The sequence below is a fragment of the Acanthochromis polyacanthus genome, chromosome 16, assembly GCF_021347895.1.
Source record: "Acanthochromis polyacanthus isolate Apoly-LR-REF ecotype Palm Island chromosome 16, KAUST_Apoly_ChrSc, whole genome shotgun sequence".
Classification (NCBI taxonomy): Eukaryota; Metazoa; Chordata; class Actinopteri; family Pomacentridae; genus Acanthochromis; species Acanthochromis polyacanthus.
Genome location: NC_067128.1, coordinates 9,251,845 through 9,264,679, shown reverse-complemented (window position 1 = coordinate 9,264,679; position 12,835 = coordinate 9,251,845). Strand labels below are relative to the sequence as shown.

General features: G+C 37.3%; 1 protein-coding gene across 1 annotated transcript in view; it reads left to right on the top strand.

The window, feature by feature from the left end:
- The first annotated feature begins 1,824 nt into the window (after window positions 1-1,824).
- Window positions 1,825-12,835, top strand: part of capn3b (calpain 3b) — a 20,448-nt gene continuing 9,437 nt past the window's right edge. Inside the window, exons 1-8 of the mRNA XM_022207399.2 lie at window positions 1,825-2,863; window positions 8,348-8,417; window positions 9,888-10,006; window positions 10,566-10,699; window positions 11,133-11,301; window positions 11,641-11,724; window positions 11,819-11,910; window positions 12,116-12,193. Coding sequence (XP_022063091.1) covers window positions 2,546-2,863; window positions 8,348-8,417; window positions 9,888-10,006; window positions 10,566-10,699; window positions 11,133-11,301; window positions 11,641-11,724; window positions 11,819-11,910; window positions 12,116-12,193 — 1,064 coding nt within the window. The 5' untranslated portion in view covers window positions 1,825-2,545. The remainder of the gene's footprint in view (window positions 2,864-8,347; window positions 8,418-9,887; window positions 10,007-10,565; window positions 10,700-11,132; window positions 11,302-11,640; window positions 11,725-11,818; window positions 11,911-12,115; window positions 12,194-12,835) is intronic.

Genomic DNA, 12,835 nt, shown 5'->3' with positions numbered 1-12,835 from the left:
TACTACTACTTCTAATTAGTCAAAAGTCAACTTTATTGTCACTTCTGCCACATGTATGGGATTTAAATGCCATTTCTCTCAGGCCAAGATGCAAACGTGCAAGGTACAGCAGAAAAAAGCAAAAAAAAAAAAAAAGACAGATACTAAGAAAGAAGATGCAAAGAAACAATAGGCATAGCTGCAATTAAGAAAAAACAAAGCATAAAGACCACAGATGCAAAAATACAAATGGGTCGTCTCTAGTCATCAAACTTTTAGAACATTTTTTGCTCATCTATCTCTGATTTACCTGAAACCTTTATGGCATAAAATATGAATATTCAAATACTATCAAATACTTCCTGAGATTTAAGAATAACAATTATAAAAAATATTTTATTATTGAACCTTTTTTTAACCTTTAGAACTCTATTCTGCTTGGATTAAGCCATTTAGCAGTATTACAGTGTTTGTGGAACAACTTGTACTACTTGTAATACCTCAATCAGCTGTGAAAGTTAAATGAAAACTATATTTGTTCATGGTTGTGACCAAGTATTTAATATTTAAAATATTATACAAGTTTTGTTTTGCAATACTGACATGCAACTAAATGGAGTTCACAAAATATCACTAGTTGAATTCTACATTATCATTTGTTTTTAAATTAACGTGAGCTCAAATATTAAGATGGTTATGACGGCTCCATTTTATTTTTTATTTTTTCAGATTTTCTTTAACTCACCTGTAATCAGAGACTGTTTGCTCTGGTTGTGCTACATTACAGATCCTGAATCAGTGGCATTATTGTCAAATAATAATGGAAATTTCAAAATTTTATCTTTAATAGTGTCTGTCCAAACGTCTAAAATTTCAAAATGTGAAAAAACCTGCCAAGAGTGGATTCATGGACTTTTTTTTTGCAATCTCAGAAAGTGGTATATGTGACATTTAAAATGTCACATATACCATTTTAAGCATACACAGTTTATGATAAAAAAAAAAAAAAGGTTTCAAGCGAATCAGAGATGGTCGGGGATTACACATTTCACACACTATAAATGTGATTCTTTAAGAGTGCCCTTAAATTAATACACAAAGCATTATTATTATTATTTGTATATTTAAGCAGCAGAATATGACCCAAGAACATATAACCTGAATGACTGTTTTCATGGTAGCACAGATGTCAGTCTCTGCTGATGCACAAATACCTGCAAGTCAAAATTATAGGATAGTGAGTTAAGTTGTGATTTGTTTTCCACCTAATACAATTCAATGTATCATCATTTTAACTCACAGCTTTCACATAACAAGATTTGTTGTTTTTATTTGCCTCATTAGTCCAAAGGTATAGCAATCTCTTGTCTTTCTTTTCCACTCAAATCAAGATTCTATCAGGTTTCTCTCAAACCTGGCAACCCTGCACTCCACCGCCTCCTTTTTCTATTTGCTATGAGCACAGACTGACAGAGAATTAGGCCAACTGCATATTGAATTATGATGGGTGGAATTTTTTTTTTCAGTCACAACCAACCATTGACAAGGAATTTAATAACATAGTGTTTATTTTACCACTAGGTGTCAATATAGTTGAGATCATAGATGCTGAATCCTGCTGACTGAATGCGACAGACACCACCAGACCAATCCAAATCTGTTAAACACTGGGACTATTTAAAGAAATTGCTTAAGATCACTAGCTATTTAGTCATTTATTTATTTATTTTTACGATACACTGCCAGACCTGTGATTATGTAGGAAACTGGTTAATCATTTAATTGTATTTCTCTTTATTTTGGCACATAATTGGTGAAATGTTAAGACATAGTGAATAAAAATATTAGTCCGAATGAACCATAAAATACGTGATAGGTGTGTAATCATAGAACGTACACTCCTCTTTATCCAGTTATGTAAACTAACTACATTTTGAGATGAAATCGCTAAAAAAAATCAACTTGTTCAGTCAATCTTGTCCTAACTAAAGCGATATTTGATTGTTTTATTAAAGTAAGGTTGTCATAAAGATATAGTAAGGAATTATCAGATTTGTAGCTTATGATAAACTCTAACTAATGATTCATATTGAATAAGAAATGAGGCCGAAGGACACATGTGCCCATAAATCACTCCTTTTCTAGATTTTCTTGACCCACACATCAGTATTATTCATCATAGATCATTAAGGAACTGTGTCCAGACCTAATATTTATTCTGTTGTGTTTGAGATTTTGGACTGTTCCCCTAAACAGCAATGGTGATCTCAAAGTCAACGTCTCCCTCCCTATGAGAAGCCTCCTCCCCTCCTTTAAACAGACCTATATTTAGGTGCAGGCAGCTCCTGGGACACAACAGTGAGTGCTGGTGTGAGAGTCTGGCTGGTGAGCAGTGACAGAAGCTGATTTTCCAGCAAATAAAGGAACTAAAAGTGAGAATCAAGATCAGGGAGGTTACAGGAAGTTTCTTGGGGCTGTTTTGCAACTTCATGCACAGTGTTTGCAAAAGAAAGAAGGGTTACAGAGTTTATCGTTCACACCAAAAGCTGAGGAGTTCACTGACAAGATGGGGGACGAGAACCAAAATGACAAAGTGCCTCTTGTTGAAGAGACAAAGGTGAAGGTGCTTTTTGAGACTGAAGCATCACTGTGGCCCGATGCCAAAGCTGACTACCCTCCTGCCGGGACAAACTCCATCTACTCTGCGATTCTGAGCAGGAATGAGGCCGTCAAAGATGCCAAACGCCTTAAGACCTTTTTGGAGCTGCGAGATAAATACGTGAAGAAGAAGGTTGTGTTTGAAGATCCGCTGTTTCCTGCAAACGACTCCTCGCTTTTCTACAGTAAGAAACCTTCAATGAAGTTTGAGTGGAAGCGTCCCTCGGTGAGTTTGTCATCGTGTGCTTTGCACTGCAAAAACTCAAGATCTTACCCTATCTGTTTGGCTTATTTTTAGTCAAAATGTCTCATCCCACTTGACGGAAGATAAATTTGCTTAACGAGTGACATTTCAGCAAGATGGAGGGACTTGTTTTAAGACAATGCATCTTAAATATCTTGTTAAGTCAGACAATCTGGAAACTATCTTGTTTTAACTCTCCTGTCATCCTGCGGGTCAAATTGACTCGTTTTACGTTTGAAAATGTGGGGAAAAAAACATTTTCACAGTGAAAACTTCCACATTTTTGGGAAATTTTTGAACATTTTTTGATGGAAAAAATAAATGTTAAAAAATATATTATTATATATTATAATCAACCAAAATCCACTGAAATTTGCTGGATTTTGGTTGATTTTTCCCCGAATGTTCTTAAAGAAACATTAGAACTTTTACTGATATACTATATGGAATCACTTTAGATATTTTTAGGATTTTTTTGAAGATTTTTATTCATTTTTGGAAACTACTTAAAATTTCATATATTTTTAATTTTTTAAAATTTTTATTTCTTGCAAAATTTGGGGATTTTTAAAAAATAAAACTTTTAAGAGAAAATTTTCAGGAAATTTCTAAACGAAGATTTTGCAAATTTTAATAAATTGAGGGATTTTTTTTGCTGAATTTGTGGATTTGTTTTCAGACATGGGAACCTTTTTTTTTGGTGTTGTAAATGATTACAACAGGAGGGTTAAGACACCTAAGCTTGACAATCCTGGTAAAATACAGTTTAAAATAAGTTTTCTCAGCTAATTTTAAGATCTCAATATTCTAAATATCATATCTTATGTCAAGAAATCTTACCAAGCCATTTTTCACTTGTTCTACTGACAGATTCTTTCACTTATTTCAAGGTAAAAATTCTTTGAAATAAGGTTTTTTTTTCTTGTTTTGAGAGGGACATTTTTTCCAGTGTGGGTTCCAGGTTTCACTTAATGGAAGAGAGGCTTTAACATGTTTATAGAGGATCTTGTCTAAAAACCCCGTGTATCTCATCACCGCCTCCACCACACATGGTTGGGGTGTCGGGTTGATGTGGCTGCATAGGTGGTGCATAGCTGTGGGTTCACACCTTCTTCATTCTCAGAAAGCTGACTCTCAACACAGGGTGATGCTCTCTGACGCTGCTGGGAGACACGCTGGAAACTCAGCGTCAACTTCTGGGGTTTTTTTTTTGTTACACAATTCCAATAGGATTTAGTAGTTTGCCTTTGACAGCAGATAGGTCTGACATGTTTCCCTAATAGCCGCCGTTAATGGGATGTTTGGCAAACGTCAAGCCCGTCCGGCATGAAGAGCGTCCTTGAGTCACCATATCTCCAACACACCGACACATGATACAAACACTAACTGACAGCAGCGCAGACATGACCAAACTGTCACCCAGAGCCATGTGTATGCAGTACCTCAGTGTAAAATATACTTTCGATTTTAAGTTGTGTGCTCAAAATGTGACCCAACCAAAGTCAGGCCACTGCTGCTTACGTTGTACATTAGAGAAACAAGACCCTGCAACATTATATATTACAGAAAATGACCTGATTAATACATGTATGAAGGTTAAGAGCCAACAATATTATAGAAAATACAAATTTAAGACTCTGCATATTATATATACTGTATGCACTTTCCTAACAATTTAATATTAAGGACTAGGATTGTGCAAGGTTATATATAGAAATATATACTAAAATTTACCTTACAAAATTCAAATATTAATAATTTATTATACAAATTTGTCAGACTAATTTAAATATTGAGGTGATAACCCTACACTATTATATAAAATACAGATTTACATGACTAATTTATATATTACCATTAAATTTTTAAAAATAAAATATATTAAAAAATACAAAATATTTTACTAAATAAAATAAAATTCAATTTTAAGGTTATTACTTAACAACATTATATATTATTTGCATTTATGGTATTGCATTTTATACAGACCTGAATACTTCAAATGTTACAATTAAGCCCACACAATTTTATATAAAGTACGTTTCATGTCCTGTTATATACATTTCTCTAATTAATTTAAATATTAAGATTAAGAACCTACAACATTATACCACAGTAATTACTAGAGACTACAAAGTGAACCCTTTCTTGAAGTATGGTATTATTATGTTGATGCATAAAGTTCTACTGTAAGCAGCACTGCTGGGACACATATTCTAGTCGAGGATACTTTACATGCTGTTGAATCTGGTTTAATCATGTATTTAAAAATAGTAATCTAAAGTGTAACAGGTGGCTGCAGATGTGACATCAATGTAGCAGAGTAAAAACTTCACCTGTAGCAGAGAATGAGTCGTAAAGAAATTGTTTCATAATAACAGTATAATATGCTTTCTTTGTCTGATGTGAGTCATGACACACTCTCACATTTGTCTTAATATAAAGCATAGACTGTATGATATAAAGCTGCAGACAGCAATCACTGAGCTTAGCTTAGCTTAGCTTAGCTTAGCTTAGCACAACAAGCAGACCGCTGATTAAACAAACAAGATTTAATGTGGTAAGTGACGAGCTGGTGGCTGGATGTTGCTACCTTTTGGACAGAGAGTTGCTGAGCTGCACGGGTCAGATTTACATCCCTCTCACTCATACGGACTCCTTTTTCGAGAGACAGCAGGTCCGATTTGTGGCACTGGCAGCGAGCAGTGACACTTTTTGTGGCACTGCGCCGGATGCCACGGTTAATGCCACTGTTTGGGCGAGATGCCACTGCTGCAGCGGCATTTCCAGGGGTCTCTGGAGATGCCAGCAGAGATGCCACGGTTAATGCCACTGTTTAGGGAGCATGCCATGGTTAATGCCAGTACTTTTACCGCTGTTTAGGCGAGATGCCACGGTTAATGTCACTGTTTAGTGGTCGGTAACTGGCGGCCCGCGGGCCAAACCTGGCCCGTCAGGAATAATATCTGGCCCGCCAGATGATTTTGAAAATTTGATTTGGCACGGAGCCAAGCCAGTCCGTCACCGCAACACGAAACTCGCGTGGTCGGCTGCTGCTGGGCATTTCCGCGTTTGCGCTACTGGTCGGACACGGTTGTACCAGCCAGATTTCACTGAGCAACAGTGTGTGCAAAACATGTGTGTGTCTCGAGAGTCATTTTTAATACATCTGTGATCAGAATTGAGACGTGTGTCCCAAGCAGCGGCGATCAGCTGTAGAAGCTCCGCTACTCGCGGTATCGCCCCGCCGCAGAATCGGAGCGCACCCCCCCGCAGGTTGGCCCGCTGTTCGATTGTTTACAACAAACATTTTGGCCCGAAGCCACATCTACTTGCCAACCCCTGGTTTAGGGGATACCACTGTTAATGCCACTGTGAGGTGCCACAGTTAATGCCACGGTCTGGTGGAGATGTCACATTTTAAGCCAGTAGGCTACTTTTACCGCTGTTTGGACGAGATGCTACGGTTAATGTCACTCTTTAGGGGAGATGCCACTACTACTACTATCTGGATGGGGTTATCCGATTCTGTGGTTTTTAATCCATTTGTGTCCATACTAGGAAACACAAATGACAAAATCCAAAGTAAAAATCATTTTATTTTGAAATGTCTGCTTTGTAAATCCACTGTAACATAAATCTTTAGGGTTATTTCTGCTTAATGGCAGATGACAAATGCAGCCTGTGACACTGAGCTGAGATTAGTGATACATGAATCCCATCCAGAGGTCAGCGGAGGAGCAGCTCTAATTTAGGAACATGAGTCTGCATCTTTACCGCCTCAGTATGGTCGTTCAGGAAATCAGCAGAACAGACTCACTGCTGTCAGTCTCCTGAAATTCAATTCTTTCTGTGTCCTCTCTTCTTTACAAAATAGAATCTACACTTTAAAGATAATTTTGTGTTCATATTTACTTGATAATTCTGCATTTCCTTGTCCAAAAGGGTTCGAAAGACTTTCATAGAACACTAGTTCTCACCTTTCTGACTCTTTTTGCCTCTTATTATTGTCTTGGTTATGTTTATGAATTGTGAATTAAATGTTTCCCCCTCTAAGATTGTTTAATATGTTGAATGTTTCCAATATTTTACAAGAAAAAGGCAAAATTGTTGAGAGACATCTGGAAAAATAAACAAAATCTCTATTGTTATTACTTTAATCATCTCAAGTAATTTTTTACATATTTATTTTCGATACTTTAGAAATACAGCACAATTATAAAAATAGATAAAGTTTACATATCTGGGGTAAATAACACTAAAACCTAGTAACTTTGAATAACTACAAAATTCACATAAAAAAGAAAATGTGTTTTTTTTTATTCAAAAAGACTGTTTAAATCCATTTGCAAATCATCTTAATTCAACAATATTTCCTTTTTATTTGATAGATGAAACTGTTATACTCACGTTTAATACCATAAACACATTCCATTTACAATAATATAAACAATCTCATGTAAGAATAAAACTAGAGCATGCATTTTATGCAGAATTAGTGTTTTTTTTTATGCTTCAGCTGTTCGAATATTTAAGTTTGATTTATTTATTTAAGGGTGAAATTGGTAGCACTCCAGACAACAAACCCAGAAAAATAATCCTTTAATTGTGGTCTTTTTTGGTAAAAAAATATTCACAGTAGTCAACCACAGAAGCAGTTAATTACAGTGTCTAAACAAAAATATGTAGTTATGAGGTGAAGTTCCTTCTGCAGTCAGCACAACATTATCACCCGTTCAGAGGTCGTAACCAGAGGACCTCCAACAGCTGCTTCCTGCTAGACATGTAATAAATGCAGACGGAGCTTCATGGACTAGCTCCCCGACCAGCCAGAGAAATTTATCCAACTTGCTTTCAGTTTCAGAATCGAGTCCTCATATTATCCGTAATGAAATGTTTAACTATTAACCAGTACTGAAATTAGACTTTTGCTATTTACTTTGACAAATAATCTGGCATTTTAAAACAATATTTCAAAATTCTCAAATGTCAAACAAATGTTAGCGAACAAATAAAACTAAGCAAGAATTCGATTTCACATCTGAAGCCAACTTTCACACAGTGTGTTAAATTAAAAAGAAAAGGTTCAATACTGAATCCCCAGTAAAGCCCTTCTTGTTAGACCAATACACATTTTTGCAATCCATTGAAGGGGATAAAAGATGAATGATGAATGTGAAACTCCCTGTCAGTCAGTCAGAACAGAAGAAACGTCTTGGATGAAGGTGAAACATCTTCCAGAGGATTAAAAAGAGAAGCTTCAGACAGAGTTTTCTTTTTCTACTAAGGAGCAGTATGACCTAATCAGTCCTCTGACGCTGTGTGTGGTCTTTCAGGACATCACGGGGAACTGAAAATAGCAATAAACCAGATGCGTTTCTGATGTGCATCAATGATTTCATAATAAGAAAATAAAGATTTTTGCTACACGTGTAAAAGTCCCTCACACCGATTTCTGTCTTCTAGGAAATCTGTGAAAACCCCCAGTTCATCGTGGATGGAGCCAACAGGACAGACATCTGCCAGGGAGAACTGGGTAATATTTGAACATTTTTCACACATGAGCACATATAGCACACTTGTAAAAAGATATTACAGGGTCATTCTGCCTCAAATCACATTACATGCATAAAGTAAATCAGTTTGAACGTGGACGAAATTGCTAAGTTTTCATAAAATGATGCGGTTTCTTTTAACACAGTAATAGTTTTATAAAACACTTCCAGCTAGGACACTATTGGAGTGTTTTCATTTGTGTTACCTGCTCAAAAAATGCACAAAAAAGTAATTTCAATCATTCTTGTCTCATAATGTTTGCCTCTAGGTGGGATCATGCTCAACACTCTTAAAGCTCATATTAGTGCCAAATTTCTGCCAATCACATGGCTTATGGTTGATGGACTATCCGAGTGCAAAAACACAAGGACATTTATTGACCCAAATTGCACCATCATAACTAGTTTGTTTTCTATCAAAGCAGGATTGCACCCGTGAAGACCAGATGTACATATCAATTTTATAGGACTGAAGCTACATTACTTCTCAGATTATGACACTTCAGTGATACACAGATTGACACAAAGAGTACAATGCAGAAATTGATCCAAAAACACACTTATTAAGGTCCTCATTTTTAAAAGAAAAGCAGTATTTTTTCAGTAAAGATAACATTACATAAATACAGCCTAGGAATTGTTAATGTGGTAAATGATTATTCTAACTGGAAGCGGCTGATTTTTAATGGAATATCTACATAGGGGAGACAACAACAGGGTGGTGACTAAAGGAAAGGTTTTATTGTCACGCAATCCAAGCAACAAGGTGCACTAAAGACAACAACCCAAAACCAGGCTTCTGGAGCTAAAGAAGGAAGCAGCTCCCGTCAAAGAGAGCCAGACGCTGGAAGTGAGGGAGGTTTCATTCAGTCTGAGCCACTTGATCCCAGGTGTGGCTCAATCAGCAATCAACAATGTGTTAGCTAATGATGTTGAAAGGCTCATTGATGATTAGAAAACCCTTGTACAAGTATGTTAGCACATGAATAAAAGTGTGAGTTTTCATGGAAAATATGAAATTTCCTGGGTGACCCCAAATCTTTGAACAGTAGCGTATGTATGCACAGGAAAACAATTCTTCTAAACATGAGATGATTTAATTTTTTTTTTCATTTAGTAAATTGAGGCAGAATTATCCTAAAGTGTTTTAACCTACATATTGGGCATAATAAGTAAAAACAAAACAATAAAAACAAAGTGATGCTAAAGTTTTCAGTGGTGCAAAAAGTCAAATATATTTTAACTAAAGACGACTTTTATAGCTTCTTACTAGCAGAAATGGTCCGGCTGAGGAAGAAGATAAGATCAATAACATCGACTGAAGCCAGAAAACCGCCAGCATGAGCCTCACTCATCTCTCTGACCGCTGCAGCAATGTGGCTTTAATCTGTGACAACTCTGTGAAATGTTATTCCTGGATGAACGTTTTCATCCCTCATGTCTGCTGACAGGTGACTGCTGGCTGCTGGCTGCCATCGCCTGTCTGACTCTGAATGAGAAGCTGCTCTACAGAGTGATTCCTCCTGATCAGAGCTTCACTGAAAACTACGCCGGCATCTTCCACTTCCAGGTTAGAAATCAATATTTTGGAACTTGTGACATAAAAATGAAAGAATTCTCACAATCTGTGAATATATACTTCAGTGAAACTTACAACTGTTACTGTTAGAATGAAACTACGCTGTAATGTAATTAAAAAATAAACAAAAAAGTAATATATAATATACATATAAGCTAAAGTAATATATATAAATAATAGAAAGCAAAAGCAAAAACTTAAAACTGATTGGTTTGTAATTTTAACTCCTTTATACTGTAAACTACTGGATAATTTGATATAATAATATGTGTTTGTTGGTTACATTTTACATAAAGGACCTGTTTCTGTGAAGTAACTCATTACTGAAACTCTAAGTGACCAAGCAGCATAAAGTATCTCAAAATCAGTGCGGTACTTGAGCAAATGTTCTTGGCTACCTTCCACCACTACCTTGAATTACTCAGTACAGATTAGATTACATCTGATGAGGTTACAATGAACAGAGACCGTGTCAACATATGTGAAACATGCTTAAAAATGTCCAGATTTATCACAAATCCATCTACCTGCCTACCTACCTATCTATCAGTTCTGGCGTTATGGTGAGTGGATCGACGTCATCGTGGACGACCGCATTCCCACCTGCAACAACCAGCTGGTTTTCACCAAATCTTTCAGGCCCAACGAGTTCTGGAGCGCTCTCTTGGAAAAAGCTTATGCCAAGTAAGTAGTCTATTAATGTCTCCTAGACTCGTGCTGCTCCTCACATCATGTGGTTCAGATTTCCTATCCGTACTCTGAAACAACTTTAACATTCAGTTCTTGTGTGGCATTCAATCATTTCAGGAGTTTTACATGCAAATTCGCTTGTTTTAGTGAATATTTTTATTCATATAGTCACAGACAAAAGGAAAGTGACTCCATTGCCATCATGGTAACCACTTTTCACCCTTTTTGAACCCATTACACATCCGACATCCCCTAATCATGAACCAAACAACTTATTAAGACATAAATTTCACAGTGTAGTCACACCAACTCTGCATACAACTCCAGTGTCCTCATGTTGCCTAAACTGGCTGCAGACTGACTGTGAAAAAGTCTCGGAGAACAAACATGTCAGCGCACTGACAAAAATGACTGATCTCTCTCTCAGGTTGCACGGGTCTTATGAGGCTCTGAAAGGGGGCAACACCTTGGAAGCCATGGAGGATTTCACGGGTGGAGTTACCGAGTTCTTTGAGCTGTCCGAGGCACCTAAAGAGCTGTTCAAGATCATGAGGAAGGCGCTGGAGAGAGGCTCGCTGATGGGCTGCTCCATAGATGTAAGAAAACACTGAAAAGTCACACAGTGTGATGTAAAAGCAGCTCAGCAAAGATGGTTTTCTGTGTATAAACCATGTAATGACTGAAATATGGAAATCTAAACTGACATAAAATGCAACTCTAGCTGTGATGAAGTGGTGGATGTTAAGGAGAACAGCACATAAATTTAGAAATAGCATAAAATATACAGCTGAATTACAGCTTGAAGTTTGATATAGTTGCCTCATTTGCACATCTTTGAACTTGCGTCATAGGGAGCCATTTGAAACTGTCAAACAAAAGATAAATTCTCAATTCTCGACTTTGTGTTTGCTCTGAAACGTGATTGTGTCCGTCAGGTTTTCTCTGCCAGTGAACTGGAGTCTCGGACCGAGCAGGGCCTGGTCAGAGGTCACGCCTACTCCATCATCGGCCTGGAAGAGGTGCAGTTAACTGTCAGCTTAAATGCAGATTTGGTTTTCTTTGCGAGACATTTCCAGTTGGCCTAACAGGGGTTGTTGTTGCTGTTGCTTCCAGTGTGATGAAGTTACAAAGGACACCAGGATTCGCCTGATCCGTTTGCGTAATCCCTGGGGTTGGGTGCTCTGGAAGGGACCCTGGAGTGCAAAGTGAGACCTGGAAAATATCTGTCCTAATAACATACCTACTGATGTAATATTTACAAATAATAACTGCTTCATATATATTCTGGTGATGCTGGATTAGTCTGCATCCACCAGTGTAATAAATCTCCTATACTGTAAAGGACTGATACCACTAATCCTGTAATGCAGCAGCTCTTGGATGTATTAATGTTGCTTGATCTTTCCGTAGTTCCAATGAGTGGTCGACCATTTCTATTGCAGACAAGGAGAACCTAAAAAAACAGACTGTAGAGACGAGTGAGTTCTGGTGAGTAAAACTACTGTAACTTTTACTTCATCACATGTTTCGTGGTGCATTTTAACAACATCACCAGTGCAGTTATAGGAAAAGTGATATTTGTTAGTGTGTTTGATGCAGGATAAACTTATCCACACCATTAACCTGGCAAACGTCTCCAGCAGGAAGAAAGATAACAAATAAAAAATGCGTCTACAAAAAAGGACACACACGTGTTTAAACAGCCTAAATTATTGCTAGAAATTCAGTGAAAACAGTCAGCATGTACAGCGGTCAGCTAGGGTCTGCTGCAGCTTCTGCTTAAAAATGTGAAGTGACAGAAGAGATTATAGTTTCAGAGATTTTTGGAGGGAATTCAAATCGATTGCTGCAGCAAAGCGAAAGGAATTTCAGCCAAAGATGGACCTTGGGGATAGAGAGTGTTATGAGATCACTGGACCTCAGGTGGTAGTTGTTATGGGAGGAGTGTAGGCAGTTAGAGAGCTATTGAGGGTCTTGTAAATGAGGAAAAGCCAGTGCTGGAGTCGCCTGGTGTAAAGGGAGAGCCAACCCACCAGTTTGTGAAGGTCACAATGGAGGGTGGAGAAAGGTGCTCCAGTAGCAAGATGGATGGCTGAATGATAAACGACACTTTGGGGCAATTTTATAGAT